The 22,463-nt window shown below is 37.1% G+C and overlaps 3 protein-coding genes across 4 annotated transcripts; 1 reads left to right on the top strand and 2 right to left on the bottom strand.

Annotated features, from left to right (window-relative positions):
* Positions 1-1,690: 1,690 nt before the first annotated feature.
* Positions 1,691-4,817, bottom strand: klf1 (Kruppel like factor 1 (erythroid)). The gene is made up of 3 exons (XM_056267008.1): positions 4,460-4,817; positions 3,263-4,148; positions 1,691-2,712 (listed from the first exon to the last, which is right to left on the bottom strand). Exons 1-3 carry the CDS (start codon positions 4,523-4,525, stop codon positions 2,537-2,539), a joined length of 1,128 nt encoding a protein of 375 aa, XP_056122983.1. The 5' UTR covers positions 4,526-4,817; the 3' UTR covers positions 1,691-2,536.
* A 2,451-nt stretch (positions 4,818-7,268) lies between these two features.
* Positions 7,269-12,550, top strand: LOC130101325 (uncharacterized). 2 transcript variants are annotated; one of them, XM_056267006.1, is made up of 10 exons: positions 7,269-7,922; positions 8,220-8,492; positions 9,013-9,345; positions 9,823-10,104; positions 10,575-10,604; positions 10,729-10,820; positions 11,024-11,054; positions 11,922-11,971; positions 12,126-12,160; positions 12,423-12,511. In XM_056267006.1, exons 1-10 carry the CDS (start codon positions 7,865-7,867, stop codon positions 12,439-12,441), a joined length of 1,203 nt encoding a protein of 400 aa, XP_056122981.1. In that variant the 5' UTR covers positions 7,269-7,864; the 3' UTR covers positions 12,442-12,511. The 2 variants fall into 2 exon arrangements, with proteins under 2 accessions (XP_056122981.1, XP_056122980.1); XM_056267005.1 differs by having other exon boundaries at positions 7,272-7,922; positions 10,725-10,820; positions 12,423-12,550.
* Positions 12,551-14,455: 1,905 nt separating this feature from the next.
* Positions 14,456-21,672, bottom strand: misp3 (MISP family member 3). The gene is made up of 4 exons (XM_056267000.1): positions 21,555-21,672; positions 17,744-20,138; positions 15,818-15,897; positions 14,456-14,578 (listed from the first exon to the last, which is right to left on the bottom strand). Exons 2-4 carry the CDS (start codon positions 20,124-20,126, stop codon positions 14,489-14,491), a joined length of 2,553 nt encoding a protein of 850 aa, XP_056122975.1. The 5' UTR covers positions 20,127-20,138; positions 21,555-21,672; the 3' UTR covers positions 14,456-14,488.
* Between the last annotated feature and the right edge of the window lie 791 nt (positions 21,673-22,463).

Below are 22,463 nucleotides of genomic sequence, written 5' to 3'. Positions count from 1 at the left end.
TATTCAGTCATTTTATAATGTTCTAATGTATACCACGTTATTGTTGTTTTTCCTGCAGTCGGGTTAATAAAACTGAGTTGCAATTGCAATTTATATCTGTTGTTTTTCTTGGTAACATAATAAAATACATTGCTTATAGAAAATCTTACAGTGAATTTGAGCAAAAAAACAACTACTCATATGTTAAGCTGTATTTGTCTCTTCAACCCCGTTACCATCTTCAACCCTGTTACCCTAGTCTCAACCCCGTCACACCTACGTTTTTATGAATTTTTATTTTTACGTTTATTAAAAAGTAAATTATTGTTTGTTGAACTCAGTCTGAAATGTTCAGAGCAATCACAAGAATACTGATTTTAGTTCAAATTCTGAAGTTAAGCCACATCTTTGATCAAATATTATGAGGTTGCTGTCACACAAAGTGCCCATTTCAGGCTTTAGTGTGAAATGATATGTACATTTTACATTTGCAATTACTGAATTAGTGTGAGGGACATCTGACTAATAGGAAAATGTTGATTTCATTAAAAATATATTTTATAATTATATTCAGAGAGCTCCCATAGTGTCCATAACGGGGTTGAAGACTAATAGTGCCCATATCTTAAAATAATTACCAATAATAATAAGTATTTAATGCCTGAGGTGGGAAAATATGTTTTTCTGGAAGTTAAATATGTTATTAATGTTGTGGGGTGTTCAGAAAAGTAATACATGTTGGTAAAAAATTCAAAAATGTGTAAGTCCAAATCGTACCCGTTTCGTGGAATGACTCAGTTAAGCTAGCGCTATTTAAATGCCGTCTGCCGGAAGCTAGTTATTTTAGTCGATAAAGTTTTAAATATGGATATTTTTCTTATACAAACTCATCACTTCACATCAGAAGGCCTTTATTAACCCCCGGAGAGCCGTGTCGAGCACTTTAATCATCAATGCGCTTTGATGGACTTCCAAAGACTGACACCTCATTATCAAGCTTGGGAGAGCCAGGACATTTTTTATAGAACTCCGTTTGTATTCGTCTGAAAGAAGAGTGTCATACACCTAGGATGACTTCAGGGTGAGTGAATCATGGGCTTATTTTAATTTTTAGGAGAACTATCCCTTTAAGAGCCATATAATTTGACCTGTAATGTCTGTAACGTTACATTAATGCAGTTAACGTTAGATAGACTAGGTTATTTATATTATGTACAAATCATACAAATGCCCCATTCCGAAACATTTCTAACATACATTTACATTGTAAAAAACAAATAAAGATCCACATTTGATTGTTGTTTGATTGTTAATATAATTGATATTAACTCTTTGCAACACAATGTAGCCCCACAATGCATTGTGTCCTCAGATGCCCCCTCAGTGATCACATAAGTGCTTGTGTGTCTTGTGTCAGACGCTCAAAACATAACCCAGGCTAATTCCAGGCTACTTAATCTCAGTTGATTCCCCCTCAAACAGGTTTAACGCCGTAAACCAACTATGGCATTACTATGGTTGGACAAAAGATCTTGTAAATCTTGTTTACCTGTGTTAATGGTGTGCATGGTTTGTGGTGATTGTGGTAACTCTGGGTCTACTTATATGTACCGGTATTTTATTTAACTTTATGATTCACACTTATCCAGTGCACTGGAGCAGTATCTGCACGGGCGCCATGCCATCTGTTGGTTTGGAAATGAGACTTACAGAAAGGACAGAATTGCAGTTACTTTATTATTGAATAAGATCACATAAATAGATCATTCAGTAAAACACTAAATGCTTCACAAAAACATTAACATTAATATAAAAAGCAAATATATTTGATGGTATTTTGTTATATAAATAGCGATATTACCATTACACATAAAGATTTTTATGACTTTTGGTAACATTTAAAAATGCTACAGAACTTTCACACAATAATGACTATAGACAATAAATAGGAAATTAGATGTAAATACTAAATCAAAATTATAAAATAATACAATGCTCACAACTGAACAGCAACATATATTTTTTATAATTTTCTGTAAAAATCACACTTTAAGCTACATACATTTCTGCTTATTTATGTTAATGAACTAATTCCAATTCATTTTCTTTAGGAATTATGGAACATTACAGCAATGCCCTGCCAGTAAACTATTTTAATATCTGAAAATGTTTTCCTTTTTTTCCACTTTTCACAGTAATCCATTTTTGATAGGTGGATTTCAATTAATTATTTACCGTTTCCCAATTCATACAGTTTAGCTAAAGGGTCCAGATTGGAAATAAGTCTGATGTTTTTACTGTTTGTTATTAATCGGTGTGAAATCTGCTTATGATTACAAATGAATAATAATAAAAAAGTTCACCAACTCATCTCCTTTTTCACATAATGTACAGTGTACATGTCAGTTGTATGGTCATCATATCATAGTGCTAATATACTTTGATGTATAAACAATCTTCAACTGAACACAGGTCCTCTCAAAGCCTCTGAAATGCCCTCATGGACTAACCTCTGTGTGTATGCATTTGTATTTCTCTGTTTTGTTTGTGTCTGCGCTCACACATGTCTCTTCATGTGTAATGCCAGGTGGTCGGACCGGCTGAAGGCTCTGTGGCAGAGCATACACTCATATGGCTTCTGTCCCGTGTGTTTTCGAAAGTGTCTTGTCAGCTCGTCCGAACGGGCGAACTTCCACCCGCAACCATCCCATGAGCAGTGGTACGGTTTTTCACCTGAGGACATTAAAAACAGCAGAAGGTAAAGAAATGGTCTGCATTTCTACATAGTCTCAGCCTCTACATATTCTGTATATTTCGCTTTGTTTTGTTTGTCTGTGAAATCCTGATGACAATGTCTATACACATTTTTCACTTTTTCAGTGTTTCATGTACATAATGGTCTGTAGTGGTATAATCTACTTCAGAAAACTCAACTGAAAGGCTGTAATTGGATGCTTTACAGCTCAGTCATATGGCCCTTTCCTTCTAAAGGCGCAGTCAAATAAGCTTTGAGCATATGAAATAAATTCGGACATCACAATGAATATCAGCAACAGGATATGATGTTATGATGATATATATATATGCAGGCTATATATAAATAGCTGCATGTGAAGCCGTAGTCAAAAGTCAAAAGTGGAAATTTTTTACTGAAATGAATTTACTGTAGGATTTGTTGTTGCAGATTTATAGTTAAAAACATCCCATTCTATAATGTTAAGACCTTAAACATGGACATAATGATGCATGTGCTTTTGTCATCGACAGTGTATGTTCAGTTTACCTGTGTGTGTACGGAGGTGTGCTTTGAGATGGGAGCTCTTAGTGTAAGTCTTATGGCAGCCTGGGTATTCACAACTGTGTACCGTGGCTTTCCTCTTCACCGCCCCTCTCCGAATGCGCTTCCCCTCCAGGCCTGCAGGGGGCACTGTGGAGTCAGGCACCATGGTCTGTGTGGACAGATAGTGGTTGGTTGGCTGCCTGTGGACGTAGTTCACTTGTTGCTGGTAGAGTCTGGGGTGCGAGTAGTTTTGGATGAAGTTATAGTGATGCTGTGGAGGGAAGACCAGTGCGTCCATGGCGATCCCAGACGCTTGGACAAATTTAGAGTTGGTGAAGGGTATCAGAGGTGCAGGCTGAGGGTAGTGTCCAAAATCCCACGACTTCATCTTCCCCATGCTGTTTCTCTCATTTTCTCTGTCCATGTCATTAGCAACAGGGAAACTACTAAACTGATGGGGGTTTTCTGGCTGTGAGAAAGGTTTCCCCGTTTGCGGCTGTTGTTCCAAATATCCTCCGGTGAATAGTTCAGGCAGTGAGGAACTTAAAGTCGCTTCATGAGGAAGCAGCTCAGCCAGTGAACTTGTGACAGACACTTGGTGTCTATTTGATCTTGTCTGATCCCTCGGTTCATTCAACTCCTGGACCTGGTAAAGATCAGGACTGTGAACCTGGTCCTGTGGCGGTGGCCTTTGGGGAGTGTAGTTTTGAGAGTTGGACCGTTCAGGCGATGCATTGCCCCAATCCGACAGCAGGAACTCCATATCCCAGCATCCCTCACTATCATCAGGGCCTTCATCTGTCAGAAACTGTGAAGGTTTGTAGTTGCCGTTGCTTTGGTGTGGATCCTTGCAGTCCAGATCCAAACAGCCCTTTTCAAACTTCCAAGCCTTTAGAGCCATCAAATAATTTAAAATTGATATTTACATTTATTGATAATTAACCATTTTTGAACTGTGCAATCAAGTATGTAAAAAAATTACAGTACAAAAATATCTCTAGATGATGTATTGGAGATTATACTTTGTATTATACACTCATGCTTAGTATAAAACTATTCATCTGTCATCATGGTAAGTGATTTCTTAAGATCAAAGTCACTGTATTAAAACAATTATTAATGATTACCTTAATAAAAGCAATATTTTATCCATGTTTGTTCAAGATAAAATGTAAGATAAAATAACTGAAACAAACATACCTTCATGTTTTCCGAGGCGTTGCAGAAGTTTGAAAACGAAGGCAATACGGCTTGAGTCACAGCCATCCGTTTGGTGCCCTTTCAGCATTTATTAGATACAGAAATAATTTTCTAATGTCGCCAAAAGAGGCAAATATATTTGCGTCGTCTATTATATTTGTCCAAAAATACTTTGACATGTGCAATAGACAAAGGGCAGGAACCCAGAACTTAGTGTTAAAATCAAAAGATATTTACAAAAATAAAGTTCACAGTGGCATTAATGCTGGTGACGCTTTCCCCCTCTTTCTGTCCCCCTCTCTTTTTCTCTCTATCAGTGATAAACTTACGTTTAAGACCCCTGACAGTTGTGATTGTGGGTGGAGTTGAAATTTGAGCCTAGAATTTTGAAAGGGCATTGCAATTCAGTAAGTTAAACTAGACCAAATTAACAGAATGAAGCAATGTGGCTAAATAAACATTATTTATCTTATCACCTGTTTAATTCTGCTATCCACAAATATTCCTGCCATGGCTTTCTCAGGGCCTTTAAAGCTTAAATAAAATATTAATAATATATGCAGTTGAATACAGTAGTTTAATAAAAAAAAAATATTTAAAATAAAATAAAGGAATTAAATAATCTTGAAATTAAATAAAAATAAGAGTAGTTTAAAGTAATGATAATAAGTAGTATTGGAAAAAAATGAATGTTATTGAAACATAATTAAAGCTTAAAGGTAGTATATGCTGACATCGAAAGCTAAGATGAGTGGAACATTGTTTGCAGACAGAATCAAGGGAGCTTAAGTGAAATATACATTTACACTCAGAACTCATATTTCAGGAGAGATGAAGCACATGAAATGAATGGCACACATAAACTGAGTTCAGTGTCTGTGCGAGTGTGCGATTCTCAGAAGGCCGGTGTTCAGTAGGTGATTATGTTCTGGAGAGCAGTTATCAGTGTGCTTAGGCTGATGAGAAGCCTCCTGTCCCGTGTCAGATAATAGAGCTCTGAGCCCCTCTATCCACAGATAACAGCACATAGCCTACACACATTTACAACTTCAAACCTCACTGCTGAGCTGCCTTTGTTAAAAGCAACTGCATTGACTCATTTGAATGGAACACATCATTTTCCTGCAGTTTTTGAGTTTGTGAGAACAAAATACACAATCGAGCAGGGGAAGGCCCTTGCACAATTCGCACGTTAAAAAATAAATGACTGGCTACGACCTCACGTTATGTCAATCACGCTTACACACTGCCTGCGAAACTTTCGTCCGTCATTAAAAAAAATTCGGATGGGGTTCGATTTTCCTGCGTTCTTCGCATCCTTAGCAAGCATTTTGAATGTTGTTTTGACAATTCAGAGCCACCGAATGACGAATATGAAAAAAAATTCGGACTCAGTGGGCAAGGAGGTCACTCAAATGAGTGGCTAATAAACACAAGCAGATCAGTAATGTCAGTAAGGTCTTGAAATCCAACTCTTTTGGTCTGTTTATTCCTGCATTTTGAGTCTGCAAGGTAAACTAGAGCACAGCCTGTGTGAAAGAAGCAGACAGAATATAACAAAAATGTCCTTAATTTTAGGCTATAGCTTGGTTGCAGGCTTGTGTTTAGCCTAATGATTAGGCTAAACACAAGCTTTAGGCTTTTTGGAGTAATGGATTAGGCTAATCCATTACCCCCAACAGACATCTTCACAGGTGGCATCTCATAAAGTTGGTTGAGAGAATTCATAGAGTTTGCACAGCTGTGACAGTGCAAGAGTGGCTACTTTGGAGAAGCTAAAATATAAGAGAGTTTTGGTTTTAGTAACATATTTTAGTCAATTCGAAAATGCCCATACTTCCATTTCTGTTATTTCATGTTTTTTCATGACTTTACTGTTATTCTGAAATGAGGAATACAAAAGTAATAAAGAATACGTAGATGTGTACAAACCTTTCTCTGGAACTTTGTGTCCAGCTGGGTAATATTTTAGAAATTTTTCAGCAGCATTCTCATAATTTCCCCAAAGGTAGTTTCATTATATTGCATATAATATATTTTTTACATTTAGTAGTTTCATGATCACCATATGCCCTGGTTTCTGCTTTTTGTTTGTGCATTTAACCACAAGGTTACACTTTATTTCGGTTGTCCACTTTAGACATTCTACTAACTATAATTAACTTTTCAACTACATGTCAACTAACTATCATTAGAGGATTAGGAGAGTGTAGTAGACTGTTACAGGAGGTTAGGGTTAGGTGTTAGGGTTCAGGTTAGGATAATAAGTTGACTTGTGGTTACTTATAGTCAGTAGAATGTCTGTTGGGGGAGTATCAAAATAAAGTGTTAGCTAAAATTAAGCAGACAGTCTATTAATACTCTAATGACAGTTAGTTGACATGTTGCTGCAAAGTTAATTATAGTTAGTAGAATGTCTAAAGTGGACTATCGAAATAAAGTGTTACTAACCACAAGACTAAATGACTGATTATTTTTAGATTATCATGTGGGTGTTCAGTTCCTTACTATTCTGGCAAACAAATTAACATTTTAGAAATAGCCTATAAATGTAATCTATAAGGTTATTATGAAAGTTACAAACAAAAACTAACTGCTTGTTGTTTGTGAAAGCTTCGTATGAAATGCTAGATGTGATAAAAATAGCCTACATTATTTTATGGTGGGTTACATAGGCTCAAATTACTTAGGCTTGGGAGTCAAAGGTCATTTATGAGATGTTCAGGTAGGCTATCAATCCAATAATTTGAAAGTGCTCAATGATTAAGAATGACAAAGCAGGACAAGACACATGGCAATAGCGACACTGTCCATGTGATACTAACAAAACAATCAAATGACCTCAGTTCCTCCCAGCTGCTGTAAACATGATGTTAGATTTAAAATACAGTTTCTGCATTTACTATTCTAACCACATGTTCAGGGCTGAGAAGAACTAATAAAACCATATTGGTCGACTCAACTGGATATTGGGAACAATACGTCCTCCTCAATGTCTGTGGCTTACAGTCCTGCTTACTTCAGAGCTACACACTTAAATGGACAAATTTAAGGTTGTTTAGAAGGAGACGACACATACAGATGAGACAATTCTGCACATGAATTTCCTGTCTTTGTCATGCAGTATTAGCTCACAAGGGCCATTCATGGGAGTGTCTTTCTGCCTTTCTTCTTTTTATGTGATGGAAGGATGTGGTTTTCTTAAACATATGAAACATGTTCGTTGGTGTTTTTAATGCGTGCTGAGGAAGTGTGTGCAAGTGAATGGGAAGGGAGGTTCAGCTGGTGGTGATTTTATGCATCTCTCTTACCACTTTAAGTCATAAAGACAAATACACAGATCTCTAGAATTTTTGAAGCTCTAAGAGGTGTGAAGAACCTGGAATATTTGGAGTCACTAGAAGAATGTCATTTTGTGGGTATTTCCTCACAGCTTTGATCATCCTCAAGCAGCATTTTACTGGTAAGTGTGTTCACATTTCATATTTCAATATAGGCCTAATCACTGTAATCTCAATCACATAGCAAATCACAAAGTATAAAAAAAATGAGTTTCAACGTATGTAAATTTCAATATTGAGTTGGCTTTTCATGTTTTACTGTTGTTATACTTAACTTGAAAAGATCCACTTTAGACCAGCATGAATTTCCATGGCGGCCCAGGTCTTCTAATCCAGTTGGTTCACTACTTGACCACACATGAAATAAGTATTTGAATTGTAATATGTAACTAATATATTGTCTTTCCTTGATCTTTCAGCTGCTGAACGCTCTGTCCCACCGGCTCCTACCCTGATCCAGAACGCCGTCATAGACTCATCTGTGGAGTTGATTTGTCAGGCTCCACGGGGTTATAGTGGACTTAAATTTAAACTTTTTAAAATTCGCAATCTGACACAAACCATACAGCATTCAACCAAAGAACAAAGGGCTCGCTTTATGCTTATGGGAAAAGATACAGGGAAAGAGAATCTGTATTGCTGTCAGTATGAAAACAGCATGTTCAGTTCCTACATGCACCCAGAGCCAAAAGGTGAGTATTATATTATATTATATTATATTACACTTTATTTCGTATCACTTTATTTTATAAGTCACTTTGCAACTACATGTCAACTAACTCATTAGAGTATTAGTAGGCTGTTAGGGTTAAATAAGTTGACATGTTGTTGCAAAGTTACTTGTATTTAGTACTAGAATGTCTAAAGTAGACTATCGAAATAGTGTTACCTATTATATTAGATGTTTTTTTTTGTGAGTGTGTGTTAATGATCCTGCATAAATCTCTGTTGTCACATCAGCTGAGGCACAGGTTTAGTATTGGTAGTTCACTGCTGTGTTGTAGAAGGAAAGGTTTTGAGGTCACAGAGGTGTGACGGTTAAAGAAACTGCTGTCTAGTGGAGTTGAAACCCTCTGTTAGTAACCACCAAACCAAGCTACTCCACCCAGCAGAGCTTTACATCTTTAGCGTTGTATTTCTGTCTCTTATCTTTAGTTTTGCACACATATATTCTAAAACGCTACGTGCTCTTAACTTTCTTTGTTCTTCTAGACTTCAGTCCCCCTCCGTCCCCTCACTTGATGGTCGAGCCCTCTAGTGGGCATGTGACGCCTGGCGAGACACTGTCATTCCACTGTCAGGCTCCACCTGACCATCAGAAACATCCCCCAGAGACTTTCCTCCTGCTCCAGAGAGCCAAAGGAACCCCAGGCTCCATGGTCGCCCCAGCCAAGCTGGTGTCTCAGTCCCTGGAAGCTCACTTCAGTGTGAAGACAATGGGACGGGAGGACAGTGGGGAGTACGTCTGCCTCTACCAACTCAAATTACCAAAGACGGGGCATGTGAACTCCACAGCCAGTCAGCCGGTACACATTACTGTCATAGGTGAGGAGAAAACTGTCGGATTGGTGCTTTTCTGATTACATCTCATCCAAATTGTCTTGTTTTTAAAAATTTGATAGAACAAATAAGGCAAGTGTTAATATTGATCTACGTTTTGCATTTTACAAACCCTAGTGAGCTGCCTATTGAGCCAGAATGTCAAGGCATTATTGGTGTATAACTTAATTATATCCTTTAGGGCAGAAAGCAATCTCAAAATGCACTACAGCAAGCTCAGTCATGGCCAATATTTCACTACCCTATTGACAATAGACAATGGATGTTTTTGGGCAATGAAATTTCTCTAATGTTTTACTTTATGAAGTTCTATGATTGGTAAGATGCAGAAGGCATCTGCCTATGTAGGCAGTAAGCAGAAAGTCATCTCACTAGCTTTTGAAACAGAGCTTACTAACTGTGTTAAACGTTGGCATGTAACTTGTCTTATATATCTGTGTCTGTGCGTGTTTCCTCTCACAGAGCTCCCAGTGCCCACTCTGTCTTTATCCCGACATGAGGGTGAATTTCTGGAGTGTGTGGGGTCACCGGCATATCTAAAAGGCTTCTTCTCCTTATTTCGTGTGGGTGTCCTGTCACCTGAGGCGACCCATCAGGCTTCCCTGACCCAACACAGTGCTAGATTTCCCGTACCCACTCGTTATGAACATGGTGCTCAGTATCAGTGTCAGTACAGCGTGTCTCTGGGAAAATTCTGGGCGTACTCTAAGATGAGCACTCCAGTAACTCTCCCATGCATTACAGGTGTGTACTACTGAATATAATACATAATGTCATATAAATAAGGGTAACACTTTATTTTAAGGTGCTTGTAATAAGCAGTAATTAACAGTTAATAAGACACTTATAAGACCTTATAAGATGCATATAAGCATTAACTGCTTCATATAAGGGTTAATTAAAGGTCCAGGCCCTGAAGAGATCAGGGAAACTACTCCCTCTTGGGAAGGTCAATTTTTAAGTGACTGGGAGTTTGTGTTACCATTTATGTTTGTTTGGCTGTTCTAAAAGTGCAATGTATTGATACTTGAGAAATGTATTATTTAATTTAATTTATTTATTATATTAGTTGATGCTTATATGCATCATATATGCATCTTATAAGGTCTTATAAGTGTCTTATTAATTGTTAATTACTGCTTATTACAAGCACCTTAAAATAAAGTGTTACCTAAATGGGACCCTAAAATCTGGTTTATTGCATACTTTTTCAGGATATCACACATGCACACAGGTCTCTACAGGTAAGATTTAAGTCGTACTATGGATTTGTACGCCACCATATTAATGCAGCAAATCTAATATGCCCAACTGGGTATCTCTAATCATTCTCTCCTTTTGTTTTCATACACGTCTATGGAAAGGCAGCACAGACCTGGCTCTTATTGCTGGCTCTGTGTCTGCGGGTGTTCTGTTCCTCATGGTGGTGTCACTCCTGGGCTTTGCCGTGCACAGACATAGTGAGTCTTATTTTAGTTGCTCATAAGTTTGCTTTGGTTAAGTCTGGTCTCTCATGAACTATAATATTCAGTGGTGGTTATCTTCTCAATCCGTTTAATTAAACACTGGAACAAAATAAAGTGAAAACACCTCTGGTTTTCATTCATGCATGTAATCCTCATTAATATATATTGCATTGTAATCATTATCCATTTATTTGCAGTCAAAAACAAGTCAGAAAGAAGGAGACAAAGGTGAGACAATACTGAAGAGCGAACCCGATATTTGATTACAATTACATTTACATTTACATTTATTCATTTGGCTGGCATTGTTATCTCAAGCGACTTCATTCAAAGTATACAAGTATACATGTTCCCTGAGTCTAGCATTGTGCTCAACCAGTTGAGTTACAGGAATAAAAGTTATTTCAATAATTTAAATGTACACTACCATTCAAATTATTCAAACTTTCTTTTTTCAAGAATTTATTTTTCAAGGATGCATTAAATTGATCAAAAGTGACAGTAAAAACATTTGTATAATGTTACAGATTTCTATTTAATATTTTTTTTTTAAGTTAAATGCTGTTCTTTAGAACTTTATATTCATCAAAGAATCATGAAAAAATGGATCACGGTTTCCACCAAAATATCAAGCATTGACCGTTTTTTTTAAACATTGATACAAAAAAATTATTGACCACCAAATCAGCATATCAGAATGATTTCTGAAGGATCATGCGACACTGAAGACTGGAGTAATGATGCTGAAAATTCAGCTATTTTAAATTACATTGAGATAGAAAATGTCTATTTTAAATTAAAATAACAATTCACAAAATTACGGTTTATTTTACTATAAAATAAATGCAACCTTGGTGAGCATGAGACTAATAAAAAAAAAAACATTAAAAAAAACTTACACACCCAACACCAAACTTTTTAATAGTGTTTATTTCTATAATTATTTAAATAAATATTTATATAAATATTTAAAACACTAATGTAGATAATTATATTATTATTTATATATAATTCAATTATTTGATTTATTTTGATAGCACACTTCTAATATGAATGTTATAAAAACATTAACAAATAAAATCAAACTTTCCACAGAGAACAAGAAAAATTCTGGCAACATATTCACTCCAGAGATCATATTGTTGGTAAGTCATCTCTTCAAAGCAAGTATCATCCATTCGCTAATCCGCATATATATGCGCATATATCTCCCAGTATTACATCAGAAGCACCATTCATATCTGAATTTGCCTTCAAGTTGATTGATTTTCTCTCACCATGGACTTATTTTCTCATCAGACCTCACTCTGCAGCGTGTTGACATTGGATCTGAGGTAATGATGCACCATTTCAAACCTTCTCTTGTGATTCGCTTTTCAAAAGGCCCACTACAGTAGTATCTCATATCTCGCTCCAGTACTAAGGTTACCAGTATGCTGATTTGTTTACCGAGAGAGAAAGAAGAATAAGATCACAGAATAAGATCTCTTTACATCACGCAGTGTTTGCCAACATCCTGTTGCATTAGGTCCGCTGTTTGACTAATCACATCTCTAACACGCATGTTTTTAATATGCACACGTTTCGAAACTACAGGGCTGTGGAGAGATGCTAAGAGGAAGACCCTCGGATTCAGAGGCCATCTATGACTGTCCCATGACAACCTTTAAGAACACTTCATTTTACTGACTTTCTATCTATCCATCTATCTATCTGTCTGTCTATATATCGAATCTGACTGTCTGTCTGATGTTACATTTTGTTTGTCATATTCTGTATACTGTGATGTTTATTTAAAGCTGAAACATTTTGTATTTTGAAATAATGTATGAGTAAACAATTGTCTACTGTAGTGTGTAGCATTTTTCACTGAGATTTATGAATTATTCTGTCAGTAGGGGGCTCTGAACATCCAGATATAATGTGAGATTGATGTTTCAGTGAGTGGAGCATTGTTAGTTTTTGAGTGTCGGTCAACAAATCCTTGGAAATCATTTTATAGATTTAATCACCCAAAGCTGAAAAGTGAAAGCTTTCATTTCTGTTTCTTTTCACAGCAGATGCTTACTAAAGATCTATTACTAATGTTGTGTAGTTCAAGTAGTGCTCAAGAGCTTTTCATTTCCTCTTTGCTTAAAATGAAACCTGAAAAGGGAACCATTTATTTGACAGTCATTCCAGAACTAATTTCCTGTAATGAAATGAAACATCTATTATATATGATACTAGTTTAAAACTCCCATGTACGTCTTCACAGTCTGTCCGTACCAAAACTCTTTTGATTATCAAACCATAAACCATTTACAGCTTTTTTTACAGTCAGAGCTGATCTAGCTGTCATATGGTTGACTGAAGTTTCTCTGCTTTGTTCTCTCCTTAACCCTGTATTTACACAGAAACACTTAGACCTGCTTGATACTGTACAAAACAATCTCCAGTTACCAGACAAAAACTAAATTGAATACTGATTATATGTTTCGACAGAAACTAGTCTTACATAACTAATCATAGTTCTGTTTTCCGAAGAATACTTTGTCATAAATGATTGGTCTTAAAGGTCAGTTAGGCTACTAGACAATGGGCAGCTTTTCTCCAGTGGTAACGATAAGCTACTTCCATATTTGAAATGAGCATTCCCATGCAGCCTTTGCTAAATTGTGCTGAGAAAGAGTGGATCAATAATTCACAGGCAACTAGAGGGTCAGTAAAGCGTGTGTGTGTGTGTGTGTTGTCTCACTCATGACTAATCTCGCTCGGACGTTTTCTTTGTACCTTTCCTACAGTTCCATCATCTCCATGGCGACGCATTTGAATGCCCACTGTTGAGTCACGGCAGTCGTGTATTCATCCCTCACAGCACGGGCTGAGGAGGTTAGAATGGACTGTGATGTCATTAAAGGGTTTTTGCATGGAAGCTGAATGGAATGCGAGAACGTCACCCTCTTTAATTGTTATATTGAAAATCAAAGCCATAGATACGACGTAAGCTTTACATCCTGGTTCATTGTGCCTATTGTGAAGTCGGTGATCTAGTTTCGGTCTCCAAGAGCCAAACCTCCATATTAGCGATGAGTCACAATCAGCAATTTGAGTTCGGAAAATGATTTAACACATTCATAAAAAAACTTTTAAAAATCTGATCAACACTTTATTTTTTAAAATTAATTTTACATATGCATCAATAAAGCCATTTCCCATTTAGTTTAATGAGTAATGAAATATCTATGCAATAATATTTATTAAAATATATTTTTTATATAATCCAGTCTGTTAGACTGTCTTGTTACTATGAGATGAACAGCTATGTTTATTGATTATAAATTACTGTAACTGTAAAGCTGAAATTTACATTGAAAATTACAATTATTACACTGAAATCATTTGAGCCCTTGTGACAACAATCAACAATCATTCCTAGTAACATTAACACCATCAGTTATTTACATGATGCGTTTTGTAGATTGTTATTTTGGATATCCAACTCGCAGTGTCTTTTTGAGGCAAGTAATTCTCTCCATCCACCCAAAATGGCACGTGGTACTGCTTTAAATTTTATGGGGAAACTGATCATTTGTTCATATGCTTTATTTTTAATGCAGGGGCATTGGTTGTCCTGGCTGTTCATATTCTTTAGGCTAGGATTCTGTAGTTGGCGTTCAGTCTCAGTTGTTGTCTTCCACATGGCCGTTCACCGTCCCTGACTCCCAGCGTTCAAGTAACGGGTTTCGCTGCCTTGGGATCTTTTGAGTTTTCTGTGTTTATCAGAACATTAACAACAACGTTAGTGAGTGCATTTGAATTTGAACACCTCTAGGCCACATGCAGAACCTGATTTCACCAAGTACAACATGTTCCTGGAATAACATCTTTGTTTAACAACAAGATTTGAGGGACAAGTTTACAGTTTATGTCAAGTTTAGGCTTACAACAAGGGTACATCAGTGTTATTCACTATCATTTCCCTCTGATTTTAGGGATAACTAAGGACAGGAAGGTTGTTCTAGGGGCAACAAAATATGTTGACCCAGGTACGCATCTAACTTGGCAAAATCAGGACGTGCAGCACGTATAGCATAAGAAGAATTTGGTCAAAAATGAACATTTTGTCATCATTGACTCTTGTGTTGTTTTAAACCCCTCTTGACATTTTGTCTATTCATTCATTGTGCATAATCAAGTTTAAGAAATTAGATTTGAGAAGTGAATATATTTCACTGAATAATAATTTTTATCTGCTCCCCAGACAGAGATATATCACATAATATAAAAGCACAACTTTAGATTGCTTTTTCTTTTTTGTCTTTTCTGGAGCTTGACCGCCCCCTGGTCAGCATTCACTTGTTCTATTGAAGAGAGCTTCAGAATTGTTTAGCTGTGGGTGAATTATTTCTTTTTAAATAGTTAAAAATAACAAACACAGGAGCAGCACATGCTCATTTATAAAGGTAAGCACTCTTTCTGCAAGCAAATGAGAGCTGAGATGAGCTGATAAAAAAAGCCTCAGTTTTTAGATAAAGGCAACGGCAATGTAAACTTGGCAGCACCAATTAGTTTTGAATGTGTTTCTGTTACATTATACTTTCCTGGCTGTGGAGAATGATTCAGTGACATAATAATGACAGTCAAGATCTGATCTTGATTCTTAAGAATTCAGCTTGAACTCTGCTCTCGCTGGCATCATTATCTAAAGGGCAATAAGCCACTTGTTCATTAGCATCACATTTAGTGTCTGTGGTTGTGTTTGCACAGGGAGTGTTACTGAAACTTTGATACTCTCTGATTACCTATTGAAAGGTTGAATAGTGTTGGTAGCATGTTTATTGAGCAAGTAACTCCCCAATTTGTGGTCTGAACCTCAACTTTTGGGTTACCAGCCTAAATCTTTAGCCACAACGTTACCAACACCAGTGATGTACACATTTATTCACGTAAAAGAGTGAAGAACACAAATGATGCCACTTTTAAAAGATTCAAAGAAATAAATCCTCTACCTCTGACACCTGTTGTCTTGGTTCTTCATCAGCTTGGGGTGGTGGCCATGTTAGGTCCAGTTTTCCGGTGGATTGTCGCACTAGAGAAAGCAGGAGACAAATGTTTATTTTAGTCAATGTACAATAAGCCATTACTGAACTGGATGTTCATATCCACATATGATCATTGGATGAGAAGACAATAAAGTAGCAGTGAAACGTTTGGACACACCTACTCCTTAATTTGAACTATAATTCATATTTAGAATATTAGTAACAAATTGAAGAATGGGAATTATGCAGAAAATTTCACACTATGAAGTGCAAAAGATTAAAAGATCAGTAGCAGCGGTCTTGCTTCTTAGAGGTAGCCATATCTGTAGAGATTAGTTTAATTAACATATTCCAATATTTACAATTGAGCTACAGTTCATACAAATTTACTTCTGCTGCATCACAATACAAATGACATATAGTACTTGGTTTTGCTTGTAAAAAGTTATGACATCGGCAATATTGGTCTATAACTGTTAGCTGCTCTTACACAAATGCACCACATTTACCACAGTTACTGCAAAATTACCATAGTTGCTAAAGTTTTTGATATTACTGTAGAGCTGTGGTAAATTGATATTAGACACCATCAGCAGAGAAAGAATATGAAATGACAGAAGGAGATTAGAAGGTCCCACATTTATTATGATTTTACAGTAGATAAAATGTCTGTAGTTACATTGGCATTGGCAATGGCATTTTGAAGAAAGCTTTTCTGAGTGAATAGAAGTAGGGGGAAAGATTTTTTGTTAGTTTATTTTTATAAAAATAAGGCAGACACTAAAGAGAAAGTAGAAATGGAAAAAAAACCTCGAAATTTACTGGAAAAGAGATTTTACTTCCCCTTATTTTAGTACTAAATGTGTCATTAATTGTCACCATAAATGTATGGATCATTTGCCTTTTTAAGTCTAGAAGGCTTTTCTGCAGACTTGTACAGTAGTAAAAGATAAACTCAAGGCACAATCGTAGTTTATGTATTGGACATGCAAACCTCACCTCACCTGTCCAGATCACAGTACTCTTATCCATACTTTGTTCATTTTAGCACATTTGACTGACTCAGAAATTTCAATATCCGGCTTAAGTTAGTACTAGTGACATAACCCCACATTAGCATTTTGGCTGTTTGTTTGTTGGCTGCCATGGTGAGGCACAAACTATCCCAACTTCCAGTCAAATTATGAAATGTCTATGTAACTGAAGTTTCTACACCACAGAAAAGCTTTAAAAGTCTTACTGTTAACTAATAGTTCACAAGTATCGAGTTTTAGTGGTTTTGCTGCCATTAGATTGTCCTTAGTTCAAACAGAAGAACTTGGTGTTAGCAATGCCAAGGTCATGGGTTAATTTCTCAAGCAATGCACAAACTGATAAAATGTTTATCTTGAATGCAATGTAAATCGCTCTGAATAGATTTGTCTGCCAAATGTATGGCCTGGCCTTCAAAAAGTATAGTTTTTTAAAGATTTACATATGTATATATCCTCTGTATATACATCCTCTCTATATCCTCTCCTGTACCAAAAACAGTAGAGCGTGGAGCTATCAATGCAAAGATCAGGGGTTCAATTTACAGCAAATTCATGAACTGATAAAATGTATATTTTCAATGCTACATAATTTGCTATATTGCTTTGAATGACAAATTTGTAATTTGTGAGTGTATGGCCTACAAATGAGTTTTATAGGATTTGTTACATAGGTCATGTGTCCTTGGCAAAGATTATCTGCATGTGCTCCAGTAGCTCAGTAGTAGTAGTGTTAGCAATGCAGACTTCATTCATTCTCAGGAATGCATAATCTATTCAAATGTATGTTGAATGAATGCATAAGTTTTGACTCCTTTCAACGGCTCTGTGAATTTTCACATGCTGCTTTACAATGACTCACCTGATGTAGTGGCGGTGAATATCTCTGATTGGCGGCCTGTTGGAGTCAAATTTGTCTGTGGGGGTGGAGAACTAAGAATCTCTTTGTTAGAGGATCCCTTTCCATCTTTCACTCCACTTTCTGTCCTCAAATCCATTATTGTTCCCCTTCCTTCTTCCAGATCCATGGATGCTCCTCCATAAAGACAGTTTCTCTGTCTCTGTAGTTCTCTTTCCCTTTCTTTTGCCTCCTTAATGTCCAGCTCCACCTGAGGCTGCAGAGTCATAGAGGAGCGGAGCTTGAAGAAAGGGTTCTCCTTTACTGTACTTGAGTCTTCAGCCACTTCAAAATTTGGTTTTTGTCTTGCGTTAACAGGCTCTGCAGAAGTAGCCCTCGCACCCACTGGATTCATCACTTTTACAGATCCTCCATCTGTCCATGAGGCTGTCTTATAACCCCCGTTTGGCCCTCCCACAGTTGTAGGAATAGAGTTGGCCTCTATTATGATTATCTGGCCCGTGATTCCCTCAGTTAGACCAGGTCCTCGAGCAGCAGGCGGGATGCCGTTGGTGCCTCCATACTTGGCCATGGCTGGTGGGGTGGGAGAATTTTGAGAGAATTGCATTAGGCGTTGTCTAACAGCAGAATCGACTTCCTGTATTCCAGCAGCAGACTCTACGTAAGAGGAGTTCGAGGGAGATCTTCTGCTAAAGGCTGCCACTGATTCCTTCTGCTCTTGGAATAACTCAAAGAGCAGCTTTTTTTCTTGAAGCTGTACCTCTGTTCCCCTGTCATAGAAGCCAGGTAGTCTGCCCAGTTCAACCAGAACCTTCTCCCTCTCTGTCTCTGCGCTGATTTCCTTCTGCATCTTCTTTCCAGCAAACTGCCGGTCCTTGTCGAGGCTTGGGTTGGGTCTTATCTGGAGGTCCTGAGATAGAATAGGTCTCCTCAATGGAATTTCCACAAACTCATTATTCCTGTCAGTTGTGTCACACAGTCCTCGAGAACGCCGTAGACTCTGCTCTCTCTTCATAGTCAAACGGATCTCCCTCTCAATGGGAGTTTCGTTAGGTGGAGATTCAAAGGGCTGAGGAGCCTCAGTGTTGTTAACTAGGCCCTCCGAGACATCTGTTGTGCTGTTGGGGGAGAAATCTGCTGATACACCGCTATCGCTCTGGCTGTCATCAAAATGATCCACCTGCATTCTGTTGACTTTCCCTTCTCCCATACGAAGCTTTGTGTTTGACTGGGACTCCGCTCTCTGTCCTTTGTTTTCCCGTTCTTGTCTTTGATCTTTAACCTCCCCCAGCTGCTTTCCTCCGGTCCCACCTGTTTCTGTGAAACGAACTGTTAGCTTTCGCTCTTCACCTGTTTCTCTACCCTCTCTCTCCTCCCTTTCACTGGCCCTCCTCCCGTGTGACATTATCAATGGCTCTTTTACTTCCGTAGAGATAGAGGCAGAGTTACCTTTCTCTGGATTGGCTGGCTCGCCTGCAACTGTTTCTAGGGGCGGAGCAGCACCACACACCTGTTGTAACTCATTCTCCTTTATATCACTTGGGTTGTTTACCTCAAGCTCCCCCTGCTGGACATTCTCTGCATTAACCCCAGATTCAGTTATGGATACACTTTGGATGCTTAATGAAGATCCGGCTTCAGTAAGATTACTTTTTGACGATCTTTTGGAATATGTCAGGTTTGGTGGTTCATCACAACGACTGTCCCGTCTCACCCACTGCTCTCTGGTGCTGGGGAAGTCCAAAGGTTTACAGTCTATATTTAGCTCTTCACTGTTCTCTGATAGGAACACAATTGAGTCGGAGTCACCATGTGACTCAAGCTCATGTCCCTCTTCTTCTTTGGTCACCTTTGGCATTTGTGGTGAGTCAGTGCTTCTGTCTGCCTGTATCATGCTAAGAGGTTCTTCACCCTCAGTGTCTTGCACAGATGTCTGAACATCTTCACTGGTTTCAGTGTTTTCTGTCACTTCATCCTGAATCTCCGTGGCTTGACACTCATTTCTCTCTGGTTGGATATCTTCTTCTAGTCCTGGCACTGGTGGACACTGGTCACCATCAAAGTCATCTTCAACTGTACTGCACAAGTCTTCCCTTGTTGGCTCAATGGCTCCATCAGCTGGTGAGGAGGTGGGATGATTGTGAGGTTGAGGCTGGAAACTGCTGTCGGGTATTTCTGTTCTTTCTAACCCACTTATAGCTTCTGTGTCCTTGTTCATCTCTTGCAGGACTGTGGCTGTGTCTTTCTTTTTCGTCGTATTATCTTCTGTTATTGCTGTTTCCATATCTTGAGCCTTTTCTGCTATTTCTGCTATTTCTATTTCTTCACTACTGCATTCATCCTGGGATTCAGATTTCTGAGGGCAAGTCACAGAGTCTGTTTCCATTTTGCTCTAGATCTGTATGAAATAAATGGGAAAATGTGTTTATTCAATCACAGAATGACAAGCCAGAGACAGGCTTCCTTTAGTTGATTGTGTTGGTAATCAACAAAGTTGTCTCTTTCTTCCCAGGCTTCCCTTACTGCTTTGATCAACCTGTTTTTTATTGCATAAAGGTGAGACCCCTGAAGTCCTTTCCTTTATACGGGTAACACTTATAGTTTTTATTTTTGTAGTTGTTGCTGATTTAGGAAACAATAATCAGCTTATGTTTCAATCCCAGTAACTCAGGAGAGCTCACAATAAATGGAGTTATAGTGCGAAGTGCATTACCCTTTTCACTTGTTCTTGCTTCACAAATATTTGACCTCTGTCAGTCTTAAATTAAATTAATTAGGTCATTTATTCTTTAACACCCATGCCTGAAGTCAGATTAGTGTCCTTTTCTATTAAGTTCACCTTGATATAGGTCACCTGAAACATTACTTGCAATATTTATTTTAAGTTTTCTTGTTATTTGTTTTTCTTTGTACCAGTCTGTACACTAAGCATTTCTTTTTGTAACCATTGTTTTATTTTGCTATAGTGTCATTGTCCTGCACATTGATTCATAGATATTTCCATATTAGCACATGCGATTGAGAATGATTAACAAAATTATTAAAATTGGAAGAACATTAAACAGCGTGCAAGGTCGAGGGTGGATATTTTTGACCTTCACAGTCAATGAAATTTCTCTCTATTCTTTGGAAAGTCAAAATTTAACCAGGTCTTCTGAGAATCATATTTACTTAAATGCAAAATCCGATCTCCATGCGACTCAGGTAATATTTTTTTGTTGACAACGAGTGGATCATTCACAATATAATATTTGGACTCTGTATTGTATTACTGGAAACAAACACAAGGATTTAAAGGTGTGTCATAGCATAATGCTAATTACATAAGGAGCAGATTAATACCATTTAATCAGATTATACTGTGGACACGAGTAACAAAACAACATGGAAATTCTGATTCAGGAATAATACAATAATGGTGAGGTGTTCTTAGTGTCCTCATGAATTAAACCACACATAATACTTAATAAAGGTCATGATTGAATTTCAATCTAGTGAAAATATAAATATTATATATATAAACAAAACCTGGTAGCGCACATCTATTTTTAGCTATACTGAAAACTACTGTTAACATACACAAATCTCCAGAAAACTATAGTATGAATAGCTGTCATTTAATGTGGATAAGTCTGCTTCAGTTTTTCTAGGTAAAACAAGTAATGTGGATATTAAATTAATTAATCCCAAATTGAAATTCCTGACATTGTCATGCAACACATATAAAGTATACAAATCAGTTAAAGGGCTATTTGGATTACACAACCCATTCTTACACATAAAAACATAAGATGAAAAAGGAAAACAAGCCTACCAGCTGATGAGATGAAATAAAAGATGAAAGAAGACAAAGGTCAGCTGAAAGACAAAAAACTGAAGTGAGCTTTGTGAAATCTGCCCCTCTCACCTTCTTACTCTCTTCTCCTTCCCTTTCTTTCTCTGGTTTTCTTCTCTTTTACTCTCTCTCTCTCTCTCTGTACCTCCACCCCCTGCTTAGTAATCAAGGTTAAAATCTGTGCAGTTCTTTTCTCTCCTACTTCCACAGTACACTAAAGCTGCTGAGTAAACCACAGGCCTTGCATCACTAATCCAAACAGCCCTCAAAGCTCTCACGAGTTTGAACAGTGAAAGCATTTCTATTCTCTTTCTAACTTTTAGGTTCACCCACAATACTGCAAGATCTAAATGTAGCTGTAATATGTTACAATAAGGTTCAGTTTGTTAGCATTAGGTATCATGAAGTAACAATTATAACAATAATTTATGAATTAACATTTTTACATATACAAATACATTTTAATTTCAATCTGCATAAATTAACATTAGTTAATGTATTATTCAAGGATATTGATTAAAAATGAACGATAGCATATTAAAGCATAAATGACCTTTTAATTAAACCATTGTTCGGTGTTAGTTTATGATACTGAACGCATTAACTCGTGTTGATGAATTGAAAGCTTATTGTAGTGTTATCAATGTAGCAATATAAGTTAAAGAGTTCAATATAAATATAAAAAAGGTTCAAGCTATTGAATATTTAAAGACTGTAACAGAATACACTATTCTTTTTATGTTTAATGATGAAAGGATTATTGCCATTGTTTTTTTAAAGGCATTATTTGATTCTCTTTTATACATAACTTACAAAAGAATACCGTTGTATCTTTACATTCACAGTAGCCATACCTCATATGCCTCCTCAACTATTTTTGTATGAAGA

The sequence above is a fragment of the Rhinichthys klamathensis genome, unplaced genomic scaffold (assembly GCF_029890125.1).
Source record: "Rhinichthys klamathensis goyatoka isolate OS25496 unplaced genomic scaffold, OSU_Roscu_1.1 h1tg000254l_1, whole genome shotgun sequence".
Classification (NCBI taxonomy): domain Eukaryota; kingdom Metazoa; phylum Chordata; class Actinopteri; order Cypriniformes; family Leuciscidae; genus Rhinichthys; species Rhinichthys klamathensis.
Note: the sequence above shows the minus strand (reverse complement) of the source record. Positions and strands in the feature narration are given on the sequence as shown.